At 45.2% G+C, this 17889-nt stretch overlaps 3 protein-coding genes across 3 annotated transcripts; 2 read left to right on the top strand and 1 right to left on the bottom strand.

Annotated features, from left to right (window-relative positions):
- Positions 1–681: 681 nt before the first annotated feature.
- Positions 682–1350, top strand: LOC309543719 (uncharacterized protein; the record flags this gene model as incomplete). The annotated part of the gene is made up of 1 exon (XM_082276168.1): positions 682–1350. The coding sequence occupies one exon, from the start codon at positions 682–684 to the stop codon at positions 1348–1350; it is 669 nt and encodes a 222-aa protein (XP_082132294.1).
- A 1510-nt stretch (positions 1351–2860) lies between these two features.
- Positions 2861–3271, bottom strand: LOC309543718 (histone H3.2; the record flags this gene model as incomplete). Its single annotated transcript, XM_082276167.1, has 1 exon — positions 2861–3271. One exon carries the CDS (start codon positions 3269–3271, stop codon positions 2861–2863), a length of 411 nt encoding a protein of 136 aa, XP_082132293.1.
- Positions 3272–9735: 6464 nt separating this feature from the next.
- On the top strand, positions 9736–10116 carry LOC309543729 (histone H2B 1.1; the record flags this gene model as incomplete). The annotated part of the gene is made up of 1 exon (XM_082276175.1): positions 9736–10116. The coding sequence occupies one exon, from the start codon at positions 9736–9738 to the stop codon at positions 10114–10116; it is 381 nt and encodes a 126-aa protein (XP_082132301.1).
- Positions 10117–17889: the final 7773 nt, after the last annotated feature.

The following is a 17889-nucleotide window of genomic DNA, read 5'->3' as shown; positions in this document are numbered from 1 at the left end:
CAATAAACATACTCAGAGTATAAAAACATGTTTATCATGGTGAGCAGATAATGATACATTGCATATTAAACATGACATTGTGTAATCAGCTGAGACATTTGTATGTATAACAATCTCTCCCATCACACAAGGATCTCATGTCACCGGCTGATGTTTTTCTTCCAGGTTCCTTCTACTCAGCTATAGATGAGCAGAGTTCTGTATTAGAGGGAAATGTTTCCTGATGGTCACTCTTCACTCATCTAATGTGAAGATCATTCTAGAGGGAGATGTGAGAAGATTGTTTTCTGTGTAGAAAAGAAGATAGAAGGAAGAATGGGACACACACTCAGGATGATGGAGGTTTTTGCAGCCTCTGTGTTCAGCCTCCTCAGCAGCTCCTGACAGCTGTAAGTGACCCCCGATAAGTGACAGTCCAGTGAGCAGATCGGGTCCCCGATGAAGATCGGGCAGCGTTCTATTTCAGATAAAAGTCGGTTTTCTATCTACCGGGGAAACACAACAAGAGAGAGAAGATTCTCCAACTACTCCATGATACTGAGTGGGCGTGTCTGATGTGTAACCAATAGCAGAGCGTGAGGCTTGTTGTGTACCGACCAATAGCAGTGCAGGACGTTTAACTATATAATCCCAGAAGAGGTGAGTGGGGAAGTTTATCTGTCCAATAGACTTTCTAGAATCATGACTGAGACTGAGAGCGCCCCAGCCGCCGCTCCTCCAGCGGAGCCCGCCGCCAAGAAGAAGCCGGCTAAGAAGGCGGCAGCCGGAGGAGCCAAGAAAGGCAGCAAGAAGCCGTCCAGTCCCAGCGTGTCCGAGCTCATCGTCACAGCCGTGGCCGCTTCCAAAGAGCGCAGCGGGGTCTCCCTGGCCGCCCTCAAGAAGCTCCTGGCCGCCTCAGGATACGATGTGGAGAAGAACAACAACCGCCTCAAGGTCGCCATCAGGGCGCTGGTGACTAAGGGGAGCCTCGTCCAGGTGAAAGGACATGGCGCCTCCGGATCCTTCAAGATCAACAAGAAGCAGCAAGAGGGTGACAAGGCCAAGAAAGCCCCCAAAAAGAAGCCAGCAGCTGCGGCCAAAAAGCCAGCCAAGTCCCCTAAGAAACCGGCGGCCAAGTCCCCCAAGAAGGCAGTAAAGTCCCCCAAGAAGGCAGTAAAATCCCCCAAGAAGGCAGCCAGCAAAGCGGCCAAGAAACCGGCAAAGGCTGCAGCTGCCAAGAAGGTGACAAAGAGCCCCAAGAAGCCCAAAGCTGCAGCCAAGCCCAAAAAAGCCGCCAAGAGTCCGGCTAAGAAGGCGGCAAAACCCAAGGCAGCAGCCAAGCCCAAGGAGGCCGCTCCGAAGAAGAAATAAATCCAAGCAGCAGCCGGAGGACTCCTTCAACTACACCCCCCAAAGGCTCTTCTCAGAGCCACCCACCTCCTCCTAACAGAGCTCTACATACCGAACACCGACCAGGAGCCTCATTATACCTCCTACCTCCACATCCTCATCACATTCTACACTGACTACTTACACCTCATCTTCTCACAGCCACCCACCTACCTCCTCCTCACACATCGCAACCCTACACAATCCCCTCTATAGAACAATTCCATCATACATTCATACAGCGGGAGATCCGAACGCATCGTGTGTGCATCGATATCGGTTATGCAATCCCCGGTGTCACATCTAGAAAACGATCATTCGGCAGTTTTCTCTAAAAGCTCTCATTGGTAGACAAATGAAGCACAAGCAACCGATTGGTGCAGCGGGACATTTTCAAATTGGCCGCCAAAATCTCACAGCTTTGATTAATGTAACAGTTCCCTCCCAGAGGGGAGATTGGGAATAAATAAACTAATAATGGGAACAAAGGGGTTCCAGGGGAGTTCCCCGGATTCTCCCCAGCAATGATTTGTTTTCTATACAATATGGGATATATTCTTCCTTCCAGTCTCTCCATGTGTGCAGCCCCGGCCGGCTCTGATCTCCTCTCATTACACAGTGCTAGTAGAGGACATGACTGCCCCTTCCCTAGTGACACCCCCATGTGGACGCCGGTTTATTCCCCCAATATTTTCTCTTCAGCTGATCAATCACCACATCTCTATCTTTGCCAAGAGAAAACCGATAGAAGTATCTAGAAAATCTGATGAAATTATTGTTAGGTGTAAAAATGAGACACAGAAATGGTGGATGGGAAGTCAGTGTGTAGCTGTGTTCCCCTCCCCCTCTCTATCCGGGAATTATTGTATTGGGTTAGAGAAAAAGCAGAGGAGATTCTCCAAGTATAGATTGTTCATAAAAGGTATGAGTTGTTACTTTGTGATGGATTGATGATGGAAATAATTGCACTAATGAATAAATACCGAACCCCCCATCGAACTTTTGTACTTTTTAAAGGCGAATTTTGCTTCTAGAAATATGTCTCCGACAAATCGGCTACAATTCTATCAGTTGAAAACTATTATCATTGAACGGATATAAAAGTAATACAGGGTCTAGATAAAAGGAGAAAGGAATGCAGCGAAGCTTCTCTCTTCAGTGGATAAGATGAGAATTTGCAGACTGGAGTTGGGAGAAGAAAAGAGAGGGAAGCGGAGATCTCCCCGGCGGGGTAAATTGGCTCGGTGTGATCATTGTACAAAAACTCATCACTAGAATTCTATTACAGCACGAGGAACCGATCCATACATTCATCTGAAAATAATTTTATATATATATAAATAAAAGTGTAATGCAAGTGGTTTGTATTCGCCCTGTAGTCGGGGTAATAGATATATAGAGCTCTGTATATAGGAGGATGTGGTGGCTCTGAAAAGAGCCTTTGTGTTGGGATGATGGGAGTAGTAGTAGGGGTGGTGGTTCCGCTCCCCCTCTATGCCCTCTCTCCGCGGATGCGGCGTGCCAGCTGGATGTCTTTGGGCATGATGGTGACCCTCTTGGCGTGGATGGCGCACAGGTTGGTGTCCTCGAAGAGTCCGACGAGATAAGCCTCGGAAGCCTCTTGCAGAGCCATGACGGCGGAGCTCTGGAAGCGCAGGTCGGTCTTGAAGTCCTGGGCGATCTCTCGGACGAGGCGCTGGAAGGGCAGTTTGCGGATGAGCAGCTCGGTGGATTTCTGGTAGCGGCGGATCTCTCGGAGAGCCACGGTGCCGGGCCTGTAGCGGTGAGGCTTCTTGACTCCGCCGGTGGCCGGGGCGCTCTTGCGGGCGGCTTTGGTGGCCAGCTGCTTGCGGGGAGCTTTCCCTCCGGTGGACTTCCGGGCGGTCTGCTTGGTTCTCGCCATCTTTACTCAACTCTCTGCTGAAACAGTGAATGTGACTCATTGCCGCTCTGCGGAGCGATTTATACACTTCACTGCCTTCCGATTGGACAATTAAAGCACAGCCCTTTTCATGATTGGTTTACTTAAAAAAAAAAGCGGCATTTTTAAAATGCCCACCAAAATCTGCACGTTATCTTCGTAAGTAGAGATGTCTTCTTTGTGTGGGATGGGGGAGGGGAGTTCCTCTACATCATACAAGCGCTCTCTATTACCAAAAAGAGAAAACATTCATCAGAAATATCTTTATATTCAAAGATTAGAGACTCCTTATAGATTTAGGAATTATAGACTGTGAGAATGGACTGGCGGTAGATCTCTACCTTTCTATATGATGGGAAATAAAGGATTCCATGTTTCATTATCAGATCTGTGTAGGATCATGGGACTGACCTCTATCAGACATGTAGCGGTTACAGATTTCCTCATATTAAAACTAGAATAAGAAAAAAGTGAAAGGACTGGTAGAAATCATGGCACTGCCAGATATGTACAATGAATCAATAACAGAAATATTTCATGTCTGAAGAAGCAGATCTGTCCCCTCTTAGAAACATTGTAAACATTTTGCTGGTTTCTAGTTACAAAGTAAATGAAATTCTCTTCGGAGTATTGAATGTCTGAGGATCCTTTCTATCAGTTTTCCTTCCTGCCAAATGAGAAAATATTCATCAGAAATATGATATAAAATAAAAAAGATCGGAGATTCCTAATCGGTGTAAGAATTAGAAGATCTGAGATTGGACAGTTTTTCTCCATAATGCAGTAAAAGAGATGACAGAAAATCCTCCTCCGATCTCACTGATCTGATTATTCCGTTCTGAATAACAAGTAGAAAGTTGACTTGCACAGCTTGTTCCATCCAGCACAATTCTGTACTAACATGGAGGGACAGATCGCTGAGCAGACAATGAATCGTCCCCCCAGCATTGCCCTCCCTGCTCCGGGCAGATCTGGGATCAGTCGGTGTCATTGTTTCCAGATGGATCTGCGCTCAGGAAGTTTTCTATCAGAACCATTTGAATGAAATTGAACTAAACTGCTCCAATGTATTCTCTATGGAGGAGAAACACTGACACCTGCTGGTAAAAAGAGGAATGACTTCCGTGCGGGGATCTGTGAAGAGATACAATGTAATTTCATGGCTTCCTTTCCGAATCCATAGGAACAGAATAAAACGGATTAGTGTGTGCAGTTTGATAACAGAATTACAATTCATAGCTGAAGATCTGAGGAAATGGCATCCAGACTGCAAAATTTATCGGATTATTTTGCATGTTTTTTTTTTTTTTTGTGTCAGATAAAACCTTTAGAAGTCGGCAGATGAGGGATCGCTCGGTGCGATCATTATTTCTAGATGTCCCATGTGGATCAGTATTAAACCCTAACACCTATTGCTGAAATCCCATTCCCCTTTCAATCAAATCCCTGTGTAATCATTATAATAGGTGTGCCGCTACTGCACCTTTCACACATAGATAGATAGATTTTCGGTATATCTATCTATCTATCTATCTATCTATCTATCTATCTATCTATCTATCTATCTATCTATCTATCTATCTATCTATCTATCTATCTATCTATTCTATCTATCATCTTATGTGGATCTAAGATCGATCTGTAATGAATGATCCATTTGTCTATACGGTGGTACACCTCTAATTAAACAAGTAGGCTAAAAGATGTGATTGCTGAGAATGGGGCATGTTTGATCCAGGGTGTATTGCTGCAGAATAACACATTAACTGATACAGTGCAATGATGGGGTGAGATTGGTTGGTGTATGAGCACTGAGGGATGGAATTGGTGTGTACCCCTCTGGTTATGTGCAGCAGCTGTGCCGGGTCCTATCCCATTCTAATAGAAGATGATGAGAGATCCGGGATTCTGGAGACATAATACAATGTGTGACATCTCATCTGTTTCAGGACTCTGGGGGAACATGACTTGTGAGAGATCAGCAAAGGGTTCTAGATGTCCCAATCTATCTATGACCTGAAGGAACCCAGAGCCGAGCGTTCATTGTGGGGACTTTATATAGTAATCTGGATAGGAAGGTCACCCGTGAAAGGTGTTGGAACATCTGTTATAAACAGGAGGATGGATTGAGGGGAGAACTTTATATGCAGGAAGCGTTAATGGACTATGAAGTCTTCTCTGGTCAAAATATGTAATAAAAAGTCGGCTAAACGATTGTGATAATTATTGGGAAGGAAATGGATTTCTAGAAAATATTGGAAAACTGATAATTCTTCATAAGACAATTGTCTAAATGTTGGGGTGGCTAGAAGAATTTTAGTTTCCATATTGATGGAAAAAAAGGGGGAGGGCAGTTGTATGGACATTTGAGTGCGCTCACATCTCTGGTATTCTTCTTTCTTTTTTTCCGGTTGGGGTCATTTATCTAGGAGATCTGCACTCTACTAAAAGCTGGGAGGTATTATGTCTCGTTTTGGGTGGGGTGGGGGTGTTACAAATGCTGCATTTTATGGTATTTTTGCGATTTCTATGTACTTCATAATATATTATTTTATATATTCTTTTTTTATATTAGGATACTATTATATTTTATTCACTGAATGTGAATATTCCGATGTCTGTGTATGTAGTGAGGACATTTATTTGGAGGATCCTGGGTGACGTCAGAGACATGACCTCACCAGTAATGATGATCAGGTAACATCCAATGGTCACCCAAAAGGAGTGAAATGTTGTTCTTTCTATTGAACAAAGAGCATCATCGAGCGGGAAATTCAAATCACGGAACTGCTGAGGATTGGATGATTGAGAGCACAGAGAGGCGGACTTATTGTGACGTCAGGACGCGCCCTCCTCCAACCCCTCCCCTTTATTCTCCATCAGGTCCGCCTATGCTGCATATAAAGCGAAGCTGGGTGCTTTTCCTTCACATTCGTCTGATACACTTAGAGCTTGGAGATGTCTGGTCGCGGTAAAGGAGGAAAGGGTCTGGGGAAAGGAGGCGCTAAGCGCCACAGGAAGGTGCTCAGGGACAACATCCAGGGCATCACCAAACCCGCCATCCGACGTTTGGCCCGCAGAGGGGGTGTCAAGCGCATCTCCGGTCTCATCTATGAGGAGACCCGCGGAGTGCTCAAAGTTTTCCTGGAGAATGTCATCCGCGATGCCGTCACCTACACCGAGCACGCCAAGAGGAAGACCGTCACCGCCATGGATGTCGTCTATGCCCTAAAACGCCAGGGCCGCACTCTCTACGGATTCGGAGGCTAAACCCCAACATCCACCGCTTACCCACTTCACCCCAACAAAGGTCCTTCTCAGGGCCACCCACCTTCTCATACAAAGAGCTGTAACCATTCATTTCTCTAAGATCAACTTTTAGCACGTCGGAATGAAAGCTTTTTAGCTAAACACATATTAATCCGATTGTACAACTTTATTTTACTTGGAATACAACAGATCGAAGCGATCTAGTGTCTATATTCTCTCCGCTTACAATATCGTTAGATCACTTTATTCTTTTTCAGCTAGCTTGTTGAGACACCGATAAACCCCTTTCTTAGGCATTATTCCCAGTCACCTCACATTTCTTTATAGAAATATTCGGGGTGTGATAAGGGGACAATAAATATCGCTCAGTGACATTTCTAGATGATCATTACTCTATTTTCTCATCATAAAGACAGGTAGAAGTCATGTGACTGTCGTGTTCTGTGTATAGCGGTGGATTCCGAGCACTTGCAATAAAGGACATTTTTAGGTCAGTAATAATCCGGTCACCCCTCTCTATTCTGATTGAAATTAAAGTGTTGATCTGTTTTTCCGATCAAAGTTCTCCTCTGCTGATCTCAGTATTCAGGGTCGGATTTGGCGGTATAAAAGAAATGGATTTTTGTGTAACGATTTACACAATTCAGGCGGGTGAAATTTGAAATATTGGCCAATCAGAGTTGTGGGAGATCCCACAGCCAGCCACTAATGTCTTTCCTATGAGGCGTACAAAGAAAGTGTGCGATCTCTCTCCTTTCTCAGAGTAGAGGTCACGTGTTCAGTGACTTTCTAATCATCTCTACAGCAGGGCGGACTCTGAAGTATAAAACAACAAAACGGACGTTTATCAATGTATGGATTATCGTTGTGGAATTGCACTGTGAAATAAAGGGGCCGTTGATGAAAGCTGCTGTATTATCGTGATGGTAGATGTGAGAGGATGGGAAGTGTAGAGAATTGTGGCGGGAAACATGAAGATTGAAGCAATCAGAACTGTGAGATGACATGACAATGTATATTTGTGTTGCGGTGAGAGTGAAGGGGGGGGGGGGGGGGGGTTCCTTTTCAGGTGAGAGAAGGATTGTTTATTTTTAGAATGATTTGTGATGAGAAGTAAAGGATGGAGGAGAATGAAGAGGAGTCCCTGTAATGAGAGGACATTGCTCTATAAAGGGACACTGAAAGCGTTCCAATATAAACATCTATCATCATTTCTTATTACTGCCACGTGTCATCCTAAGACATTGTTCCCCCCCCATGGGGAATCACACCTTCTAGTCATAGTAAGTATTTTATTTCCTACGTGGAAAATAAATGCAATCTTTCATTGTTACAATCAGATCTCCGAATAACAATGCAGATGTATGCAGCTCTTTGTATGTAGATGTGGGTGGCTCTGAGAAGAGCCTTTGTTTGTGTTTGGTGAGGAGGGAGATTGTTGGGGATTACTTGGTCTTGGCGGCCTTGTGGCTCTCGGTCTTCTTGGGCAGCAGCACGGCCTGGATGTTGGGCAGGACTCCTCCCTGGGCGATGGTGACGCCCCCGAGCAGCTTGTTGAGCTCCTCGTCGTTGCGGACAGCCAGCTGGAGGTGTCGGGGGATGATGCGGGTCTTCTTGTTGTCGCGGGCGGCGTTACCGGCCAGCTCGAGGATCTCAGCGGTGAGATACTCGAGGACGGCGGCCAGATAGACGGGAGCTCCGGCCCCGACCCGCTCGGCATAGTTACCCTTCCTGAGCAGGCGGTGAACACGACCGACTGGGAACTAGTGATGTCCGGTTCATGAACGAATCGTTCTTTTGAATCGATTCTTTTCAGTGAACCGGTTGACTCGGTTCTTCTTACTGAACGAGTCGGCAGGAAACGGTTCAGTATTAAGTGAAGGAGAGCTGAGAGCTGCTCTGGGCTGCTGGTAATATGATCCTAGAGTGAGGAGCTCAGCTCCTCCCTCTAACCAATCAGCGTCTCCCAGGCAGCACACTGAAGATCTGTGGCCAGAAACAAAGCTTGTAATGAACCGTTCAGTGAGAAGAGTCGAATCATTTCACTGATTGGTTCAGTGCAGCGGTTACTGAGTCTAAAGAATCGAATCCTATGAGTCGGTCTCTGTGAACTCAGTACACTAGAAGAACCGTTCATCAGCAGCACATACAGCTGTATAAATCAAAAGCAGGTTTCTGTGCATGTGAACTGCATTCTGATGGGCAAACTTCACAGCTAACATTGCCAGCTATCAGATTTGCACAGTTTTTACAGATTATGCACAGGAATAAAAATCTAATTTTATTACTGTGGCCGAAGTACCCACACACAGTAATAAAATCTGATCGTTATTCCTTTGCATAATCTGTAAAAACTGTGCAAATCTGATAGCTGGCAATGTTAACTGTGAAGTTTGCCCATCAGAATGCAGTTCACATGCACAGAAACCTGCTTTAAATATATACAGCTGTCACCTGAAGTCCTGAACATGATAATGCTGGCAAATCTGATAATGTGTATTGTGTCTGACATACCGTAGGCTTGAGAGAGCTCTGAGGAGCCAAGGAGTTAAATAAAAAAAAAAAAACATCCCCAGAGAGCTGCCGAACCTATGAGTCACTCCTCTGATTCAGCTCATTTGTATAGAGTCGAGTCAGAGCTTCGGTTCACTGCTTGTCAGTAGACTCAGCAAGTGAACCGAAGATTCGATTCAATGAATCGGTTCATTTCAGTGAGTGAGTCGAAATGAACCGATTCACTTCAATGAGTCGAACTTCCCATCACTACTGGGAACTGCAGACCAGCCCGGGATGATCGGGTCTTGGCCTTAGCCCGAACCTTTCCTCCTTGTTTGCCGCGGCCAGACATGATTCTGTGATATTGGAGCTCTCAAAGAGATGTGAATGGCTGGAGCCGCTCCCTTTCCTGTTATACTCTGAATGATATGACGTCTCGCCCTATGATTGGCCACGTTTGAAGTCAGCCAATGCTCTCTAGGTTTGTATCTAAACCAATCAGTAAATGAGGAAAGAAATCATGACGTCACTCCTCATCACATGACTGAGTCCTCCAATAGAAGAGTGAGGAGGATAGAGGCTCATTTGCATAGGACCGCCTATATAATCAGCACATGAGGGCGGCGCCAGCACACTTTTCTCTTCTCAGAGCGGAGGAAACATTCTTCTTATCCCTTATCATGCCTGAACCAGCCAAGTCCGCCCCGGCGCCCAAGAAGGGCTCCAAGAAAGCCGTGACCAAGAGCCAGAAGAAGGACGGCAAGAAGCGGAGGAAGAGCAGGAAGGAGAGTTATGCCATCTACGTCTACAAGGTGCTCAAGCAGGTCCACCCCGACACCGGCATCTCCTCCAAGGCCATGAGCATCATGAACTCCTTCGTCAATGACATCTTCGAGCGCATCGCCGGCGAAGCTTCCCGCCTGGCTCATTACAACAAGCGCTCCACCATCACCTCCCGGGAGATACAGACCGCCGTCCGCCTCCTCCTGCCCGGAGAGCTGGCCAAGCACGCCGTCTCCGAGGGCACCAAGGCCGTCACCAAGTACACCAGCGCCAAGTAATACCCCTCCCCCACCCATCACCCCAACAACACACAAAGGCTCTTCTAAGAGCCACCCACATACTACACAACCGAGCTGTCATACAATCTTCATGTATCGTACAATTTATTACCTTTACAAGTTTTAGCTGTCCTGATAACAGAAAATAAACTCAAAATAACATCATTAATAATCTTGAGATGAGAAGTAAGTCGGTCAGACTGGAAGGGGAATGAATAAAACCTTCCTTCTAATCTCATCCTTCTTTATTGCAGAGATCGTCTCCCCTCTCTGGCTCTATACATTTCCTATTCCTCGCCTTGTACTGCACACACCCAACTGCTCTAATCACTTCTGCTACATTGTTACAATGAAAGATTCTCCGCAATCTCCCGCCTTACATTGTTCCTTTATCTGGGGAGATCGTGGAGCTTTTATTCCGCAACACAATGGGGGATAGAAGCAAGAAAAGTGAGACATTGTATCTGCTCAGTCATCTCAGATCGGCTAATCCGACACTGAATATTATTCATAGAAAATATCACTCTTTCCGGGACGTCCCTTCAATTCCAGGAAATATGTAGAAATATTATTGTTTTGATTTTGCACTGCTATTAGATGTTTGCTATAATAGAGATCTATGAAAAGTCTACGGAACAAATGTTTTCTGGGCTGAAAACCGAGAAAAATCTCCAAAAATTATTTGGATTCCTCCTAAAGACATCGCTGACCAATGAAGACTGATAATGAAACCGCTCACAATTCTGATTGGCTCAGATCTGAATTAGCCATTTTCAAATCTTCCCGCCTGAATTGTGAAAAACGTTACAGACAAATAATCAGTCCCATTATAACACCAAATCCCACACTGAGATCATCAGATGAGACATTTATCCGAGAAATATATTTAACACTTTATTTGTAGGCAGATTAGTACGGAATAAACAGAAATGAAATTGGAAGATTATTGAATAATGTAAAACATTTCCATATGTTCTCAGGATCGCAATCTTCGGTGTCTAAATATACAATCAGATCTCCCACACATGTATGTCCGGCTCCTTCTTAGATATAAGTGGGTGACTCTGAGAAGATCCGTTGGGCTTGGTAACAGGAAAAAAAAAAAAAAAAAAAAATGATTGGGTTTACTTGGCGGGCTTGTGGCAGTAATATTCGAGGATTTTACCGCTTTGGTGGAAAAATTTGAAGCTGAAAACCGACACAAGTGACGTCATTTGGAGGAAGATGAACAGATCTATGAATAGAACTTCTACAATGTCGGCTTTAGCGGTATAATGCGGCTGAATCTTCCTAACGGCCAGTTAAATTATGGCGGGAGATTTAAATATAGCAACTCGGAGCCATCATAGGCGTGGTCTATTAATAGCAAAGAGGGGAAATATGGAATACAATGTGTTCTGACATTGGAGATCTATGTAGGTGTTCATGGTTTTGGTTGGAGGAGTTTAGCGGTGAGTAGACGATCAGCATAGAAAAGATTGGAATGAAAATAGATGAGAGAATGATGTCCTGTGATCACATTTCCCCTCATTACTATTCACCTGTATTACAAGTCTGAGTGCGATAAGAAGACAAAGTGTTTGCTTTTAGAGCGCCCTTTACCTGACAGTAATAATACAATTTATCACATTGATCAAATCTATCCTTATTGAAGAATAGGAATAAAAACTGCGTATGAACGGCTCTTTGTACAGAGACGGGGGTGACACGTTTGTGATGCTACGATTAATATATATATATATAGTCAGAATAATTTCTATATATGCTATATTTTTTGCAGAGATCATCTCCACTTTCTGGCCACTTCCTATTCATCTCCTTGTACTGCACACACCGAAGTGTTGTACCTGGAATGACCACAAGGTGGCAGAGCTTACTAAACTTTGATGCCTCACTCAAACATTGTTACAATAACAGATTCTCAACAATCTCCCGCCATAAAATTGTTACTTTGTATTTGGGAAGATCGTGGAGCTCTTAACTCGCAACACAATGGGAAATAGAAGCAAGAAAAACAAAACATTGTATCTACTCGGTCAGCCCAGTCAAATCTTTGTCTATTTGTATCTATTTAAAGAATCAGCAACAGATCAATGTACATAGCTAAATCCATGAGCTGTCTGATAGGTAAATGACACAAATATGTACAAAGTATCTGCTACATACAAATCTGATTACAATAATATCCCCTCGGATAACAGTCCTTTAAATAAGTTAGAAGTAGAAAATTTTTCACGGAAATGTTTAGCTCATTTATTGGTGAAGTTACATACAATCTACAATCCTGGACCCCCCTTCGCTCCATAACTTCTGAACATCGCATAACCTCTGAGCTGGACAACGAACATCATTAAAGTATCTGGGAACAAGGCTGGACAAATACAAAGTGCTCTTTTTTTAAATGTATTATTATTTATGTTTTTTTTTTTAGGGTTTTAAGTGCTACAGAGTAAATATGGACATTTGAATTTAGTCAACTAGAGCAATAAAACCCCTGAAAAGCACAAGAAAAGAGATTAATAACCTGAAAATTATACAAACCCCCCCCCCCCCCCCCCCACACACACACACACACACACACAAATGTGTCCAAAGATCAAGTTTGCACCTTTAGAGCAGGTTCACCCACCAAACAATGAAATCTTTAACAAGTGGTGTTGCTGCTCAAATAATGTCTCTAAACTAACACATTATTGGTTCAAACAGTATATTGCTGCTAGCATTAACCACTTAATAGAGATGGCCTTGTGGTTCGCCCGGCAGTTGGTTTGCAGCAAATTTTGCTTGTTCGCTACCCGCCAAATTTGCGAACACATGGCGTAGTTTGCGGCTGCCATATTTGTTTACATTGGGGAGAACTTTGACCCATGACACAGCCATCAGGTGGAACAGGACAGCGAATTGAAACATTTCAGCACATGGACAGTCCCCCTACCCTATAAATAGCCCTTACCTGGCGGCCATTTCACGTTCCTCTTTTTGCCAGTGTAGGGAGAGTTCTGCTGTGCTCATCAGGGAGAATTTTCTAGACACATAGCACTGTGAAGATCCACAAAAGTCCTTTTCAGGGCTGGTATTTCCGTATAGGCCTTCTACAGTCTCTTTTCAGGTAAGGGACAGGTATCCAGTGGTTGCTTTAGGGGCAGTTAGAGATCGGCTGCAGTCACACAGATCGCTATGTTAATGTCCACAATAGTCCTTTTCAGGGCTGCTATATCGGTAAAAGGTCCAGTCTTGCTTCAGTATAGGGACAGGTTATCCAGTCTATGCTGTAGCGGCAGATAGAGATCGTCATCTGCAGTGACACAAATCGCTCTGTTAATGTCCACAAAAGTCATTTAAAGTGCTGCAATGTCGGTATAGGGTCTATTACAGTCTCTTTAGTATTGGGGCAGGTATCCAGTCTGTGCTGTAGGGGCAGTTAGAGATCGTCAGCAGTGACACAAATTGCTCTGTTAATGTCCACAAAAGTCATTTAAAGGGCTGCATTTTTTTGGTATTGCTGTGCAGTGCAGTACCTTTTGATATCATATTTTCTATTCCGCTATTCAATCTACACCCTTGGGGTAAAAATAATTAAATTGCGGCATAGTCTGTACCGGTACGTGTGAGATACACCTTTCCAATTTTTGGGGTGCATCTTCCACCGCCAGGGATTGCGGGGTGCTTCAGCGCCTCCTGTTCCGAACTGCTCCTACTCCTCATCCTGCCTTTCGAGTACAAAAAAGTAGTAATCGGGGCCTAGTCTGGGTCTGTACGTGTGAGATAGATACACCTTTTGATATCATATTTTCTATTCCGCTATTCAATCTACACCCTTTGGGGTAAAAATAATTAAATTGCGGCATTGTCTGTATCGGTACGTGTGAGATACACCTTTCCAATTTTTGGGGCGCATCTTACACCGCCGAGGATTGCAGGGTGCTTCAGTTTGCCTTCTGCCTGTTCCAAACTCCTCCTACTCCTCATCCTGCCTTTAGGGTACAAAAAATAGTAATTGGGGCCTAGTCTGGGTCTATACGTGTGAGATAGATACACCTTTTGATACCAAATTTTCTAAAAAATTTAGGGAAATCGGTGCGTGGTCCGACCACGTTATAGAACCAATAGTGGCTTCTGTGACCAATTGTAAGGTGTGTTTATCGGTCAGAAAGAGGTCGATTCGAGAGTAAGACTGTTGAGGGTGGGAGAAAAACGTGTAGTCCCGTTCATCACCATGTAAGCACCTCCAGGGATCATACATGTCCTCATTTGTCAGAAGGGCAGCAAGGGCTGAGGGTCTGTGATTTATAGGGTTGGAGGTGTCTAAATTAATATCTACAATATCATTAAAATCGCCACAAAGAAGAATTGGATCTGATCTGAATGGTGCCAATTTGGCAAATAGGAGAGAGTAAAATTTATTTTGGGATGTGTTGGGGGCGTACACATTTACTAGGGTCATCCGAGAGTGTCCAAAGGTAGCGGATAAAATTAAGCATCTACCTTCGGGGTCAATTTCACAATGGTGTAGTGCAAACGTGATGGAGTCTCGTATGCCGATCATTACCCCTCTTTTTTTCTTTGGGGCGTTGGCAAAGAAGCAGTGAGGGAATTGTTTGTGAGAGCATTTTGGAGGGTTGGATTGTAGAAAGTGTGTTTCTTGTACACAAATAACATGTGCTTGAGAGGATAGGGCTTCCTTCCATAAGAGGTGTCTTTTAAATGGGGAATTGAGGCCCTTAGCATTGATAGAGGTGATATTGAGTGTCATGATGAGTTCTGTAGGTGGATACTAGTGAGTGGAAGAACGGGACCACAGGCTCCCGATCCCCTTTGGAGAGGGAAACTGGAAGTATCAAACTGTAATACACGTAACAGTCAACAAACTAATAAACAAATAATATGAGATATCAAGAGATACTGCACAATAGTATCTATGTGGTAAGGGTAACAATTAATGACTAGACAATACCAAATTGGAGATATAAAGAGGCGCAAAACTGCCTCTAAGCCTGTGACTCAATGCAATAAACCAGTAAGAGGAAAAACGTAATAGCAAGAGTAAAAGAAAAATTGACAAGTGTGCTTGGCACACTATACCTCGAAGGTGTGGGTAGAGTGGTGATTCAACGACCACACCGGATCCAGTAGTGGCATGGAATACGTTGGAAGGGGAAGCCATTAGGTTTTGTTCCTGTCAGGAGAGGGACCTTGTTGAGAGGATGTATTAGGTTGAGACTTGCCATGGTGAGGGGTGAGAGGGGGAAGCGGGAGGAGACCCCAATTTGTCAGCTTCTTGTATCCATCTTTAGGTGACAGGATAGGGACCATTTGTTGCTGGTAAGTTACCAGGAGTTTGGTAGGGAAACCCCATTTGTAGATTATTATTTTTTTCTTGAAGGATGGACGTGATAGGTGTGAAAGCTCTACGCATCTCCATTGTGGCCGGTGACAAGTCGCTGAAGAGAGCCAAATCAGTGTATGGGGTCGGCAGGGGTTTTGACACCTTAGCTGTAAGGAGGATTTGTTCCTTCACATGGAAAAAGTGAATTCTTGCCAGCACATCCCTGGGCACGTCAGCAGGTAGGTGAGAAGGTTTAGCGATGTGGTGGGCTCTGTCAATAAGCAAGTCGCGTGTATCCAAGCTTGGAAGGAGCACGGAGAACAAACGCTGTAGATACTGGGTCAGTTCATTAGGTTTAACAGATTCAGGAATATTTCTGAATTTTATATTATTACGCCTGGAGCGATCCTCCAGGTCTGCAAGTTTCAATTTGATGTGATGTAGCTCTTCTGCTTGGTAATCCTGAGTATCCAATACTTCATTGTGCGCTCTAGCGTGCTCCTGAACAGTGTCTTCTAAGTTGTCAGTTCTGACCTCTAGGCAATAAATTCTGTCTTGAACTTGTGATAGGGATAATTGAAGCTCCCTGTGCAGATCTTTCTGGAAGGTGAGTAGCATGGATTTAATAGCAGCCTATGAGGCTGCATTATCTGAAGCGGGAAGTGCTGCCAAAGCTGGGGCTCTGTCGCTGTCTGTGTCTGCGGACCATAATTGCTTCTTAGGATGGGGGCCTTTGTATGGAGATTGGGCAGGGGAGGAAGCGAGCCTCTTACCTCTGTCTGATGTCCCGACGTGGTGATGTCAGGTGGCGCTGTAGTGTCCATCTCTCCAGCACTGATGGATGTGGGAGGGTCGCTCGATGGAGGCGATGCCTTGGAATGTTGCACCTGGGTAGTGGAGGGAGTTGGAGACCGGCCGGTCTCGTTGTCGGCACCAAGCTGTGAAGGCCGCATATTGGTGGCGTTGAAATAGTCAGTGAGGCGGCGAGGTGCAGGCGGTTTGTAACCGCGGTGCGGCATACCCTGATGCCTTGCCTGTGTGAGGGTGGTCAATGGGGTGATGTGCGACTTGGGGATGTGGCTTCAGGTTGCAGTGGATCCGGAACGTGGAGCGGAGTGTCTGACTCACGCAATCATCATGGTCTGCGGCAGACCACGCACCCGTGTGAGAAGAGAGCTTAAATGTTGGACTAAAGTTACTACATCAATGTAATGTAGACGTGAGCAAGAGATTAAAAAGCATAGATACAGCCGAGGAGAGTTAATGTCATTCTGGGGGGAGATCCTGCTATATCTTGCTGGTTGGAGACTGAGCCTGGATATGGTCAGGTGGTTGCAATGTACAGGGTAGGTAGTTGGATATACGTCACTGCAGCAGGTAGGATATAGTGCAGGCAAAGAGTCTGGATGCAGCTGCTGAGGTATAAGGTCAGTTGGGGTATAATGCTTACCCGGCGCCCGGCGTGTGGAGCACAGTGGTAGGAGAGGTCGCAGCTTCTAGGACAGCTAGGCCGCAACCTCGGGCGCCACTCTGCAGCCGTATTTCGCGTCCCAGAAGGTGGATGGCGGTCCCGGGGTGCCCAGGCAGGTGGAGGGAGTCTTCGGATTGCAATTAGGGAGACCGTAGGAGCCCGGAGAGCTGCCGCTGGACCGGACGTCGGATCGCGGCGGCCGCTAGGAAAGGCCGCGGCTTCGGAGGTGATGTAGGCCCCGAATCCGGATCCCCGGATTATCGCCAGCGAGACTCCCAAGACTTGTACCAACCTGTACAGCGGGTCTCAGAGGGTGTTCCACGATGGTGTGGAGACTGTGGATAGGGTTTGAGCGGTGGATGGCGATGGATTAGAAAGCTGGTTAGACAGAGCTCCCCTCCCAAGCGTCCAGCTTGCTCGGCTTCCGGTCACGCCCCCTTGATATCAAATTTTCTATTCCGCTATTCAATATACACCCTTGGAGTAAAAATAATTAAATTGCGGCATAGTCTGTATCGGTACGTGTAAGATACACCTTCCAAATTTTTGGGGTGCATCTTCCACCGCCGAGGATTGCAGGGTGCTTCAGTTTGCCTCCTGTTCCGAACTCCTCCTACTCCTCATCCTGCCTTTAGGGTACAGAAAATTGTAATCTGGGCCTAGTCTGTGTTTGTACGTGTGAGATACACCGTTTTATATCCTTTTTTCTATTCCGCTATTCAATATACACCCTTTTGGGGTGAAAAAAATTAAATTGCGGCATAGTCTGTATCGGTACGTGTGAGATACACCTTTTTAAATTTGTTTGGCGCATCTCCTTCCACCGCCGAGGATTGCAGGGTGCTTCAGTTTCCCTCCTGTTCCAAACTCCTCCTACTCCTCTTCCTCATCCTCATCCTGCCTTCAGGGTACAAAAAATTGTAATTGGGGCCTAGTCTGTGTTTGTACGTGTGAGATACACCGTTTTATATCCCTT

The sequence above is a fragment of the Pelophylax lessonae genome (assembly GCF_965119305.1).
Source record: "Pelophylax lessonae genome assembly, contig: HAP1_SCAFFOLD_333, whole genome shotgun sequence".
In the NCBI taxonomy this organism is placed as follows: Eukaryota; Metazoa; Chordata; class Amphibia; order Anura; family Ranidae; genus Pelophylax; species Pelophylax lessonae.
This window is presented reverse-complemented; position numbering and strand designations above follow the sequence as displayed.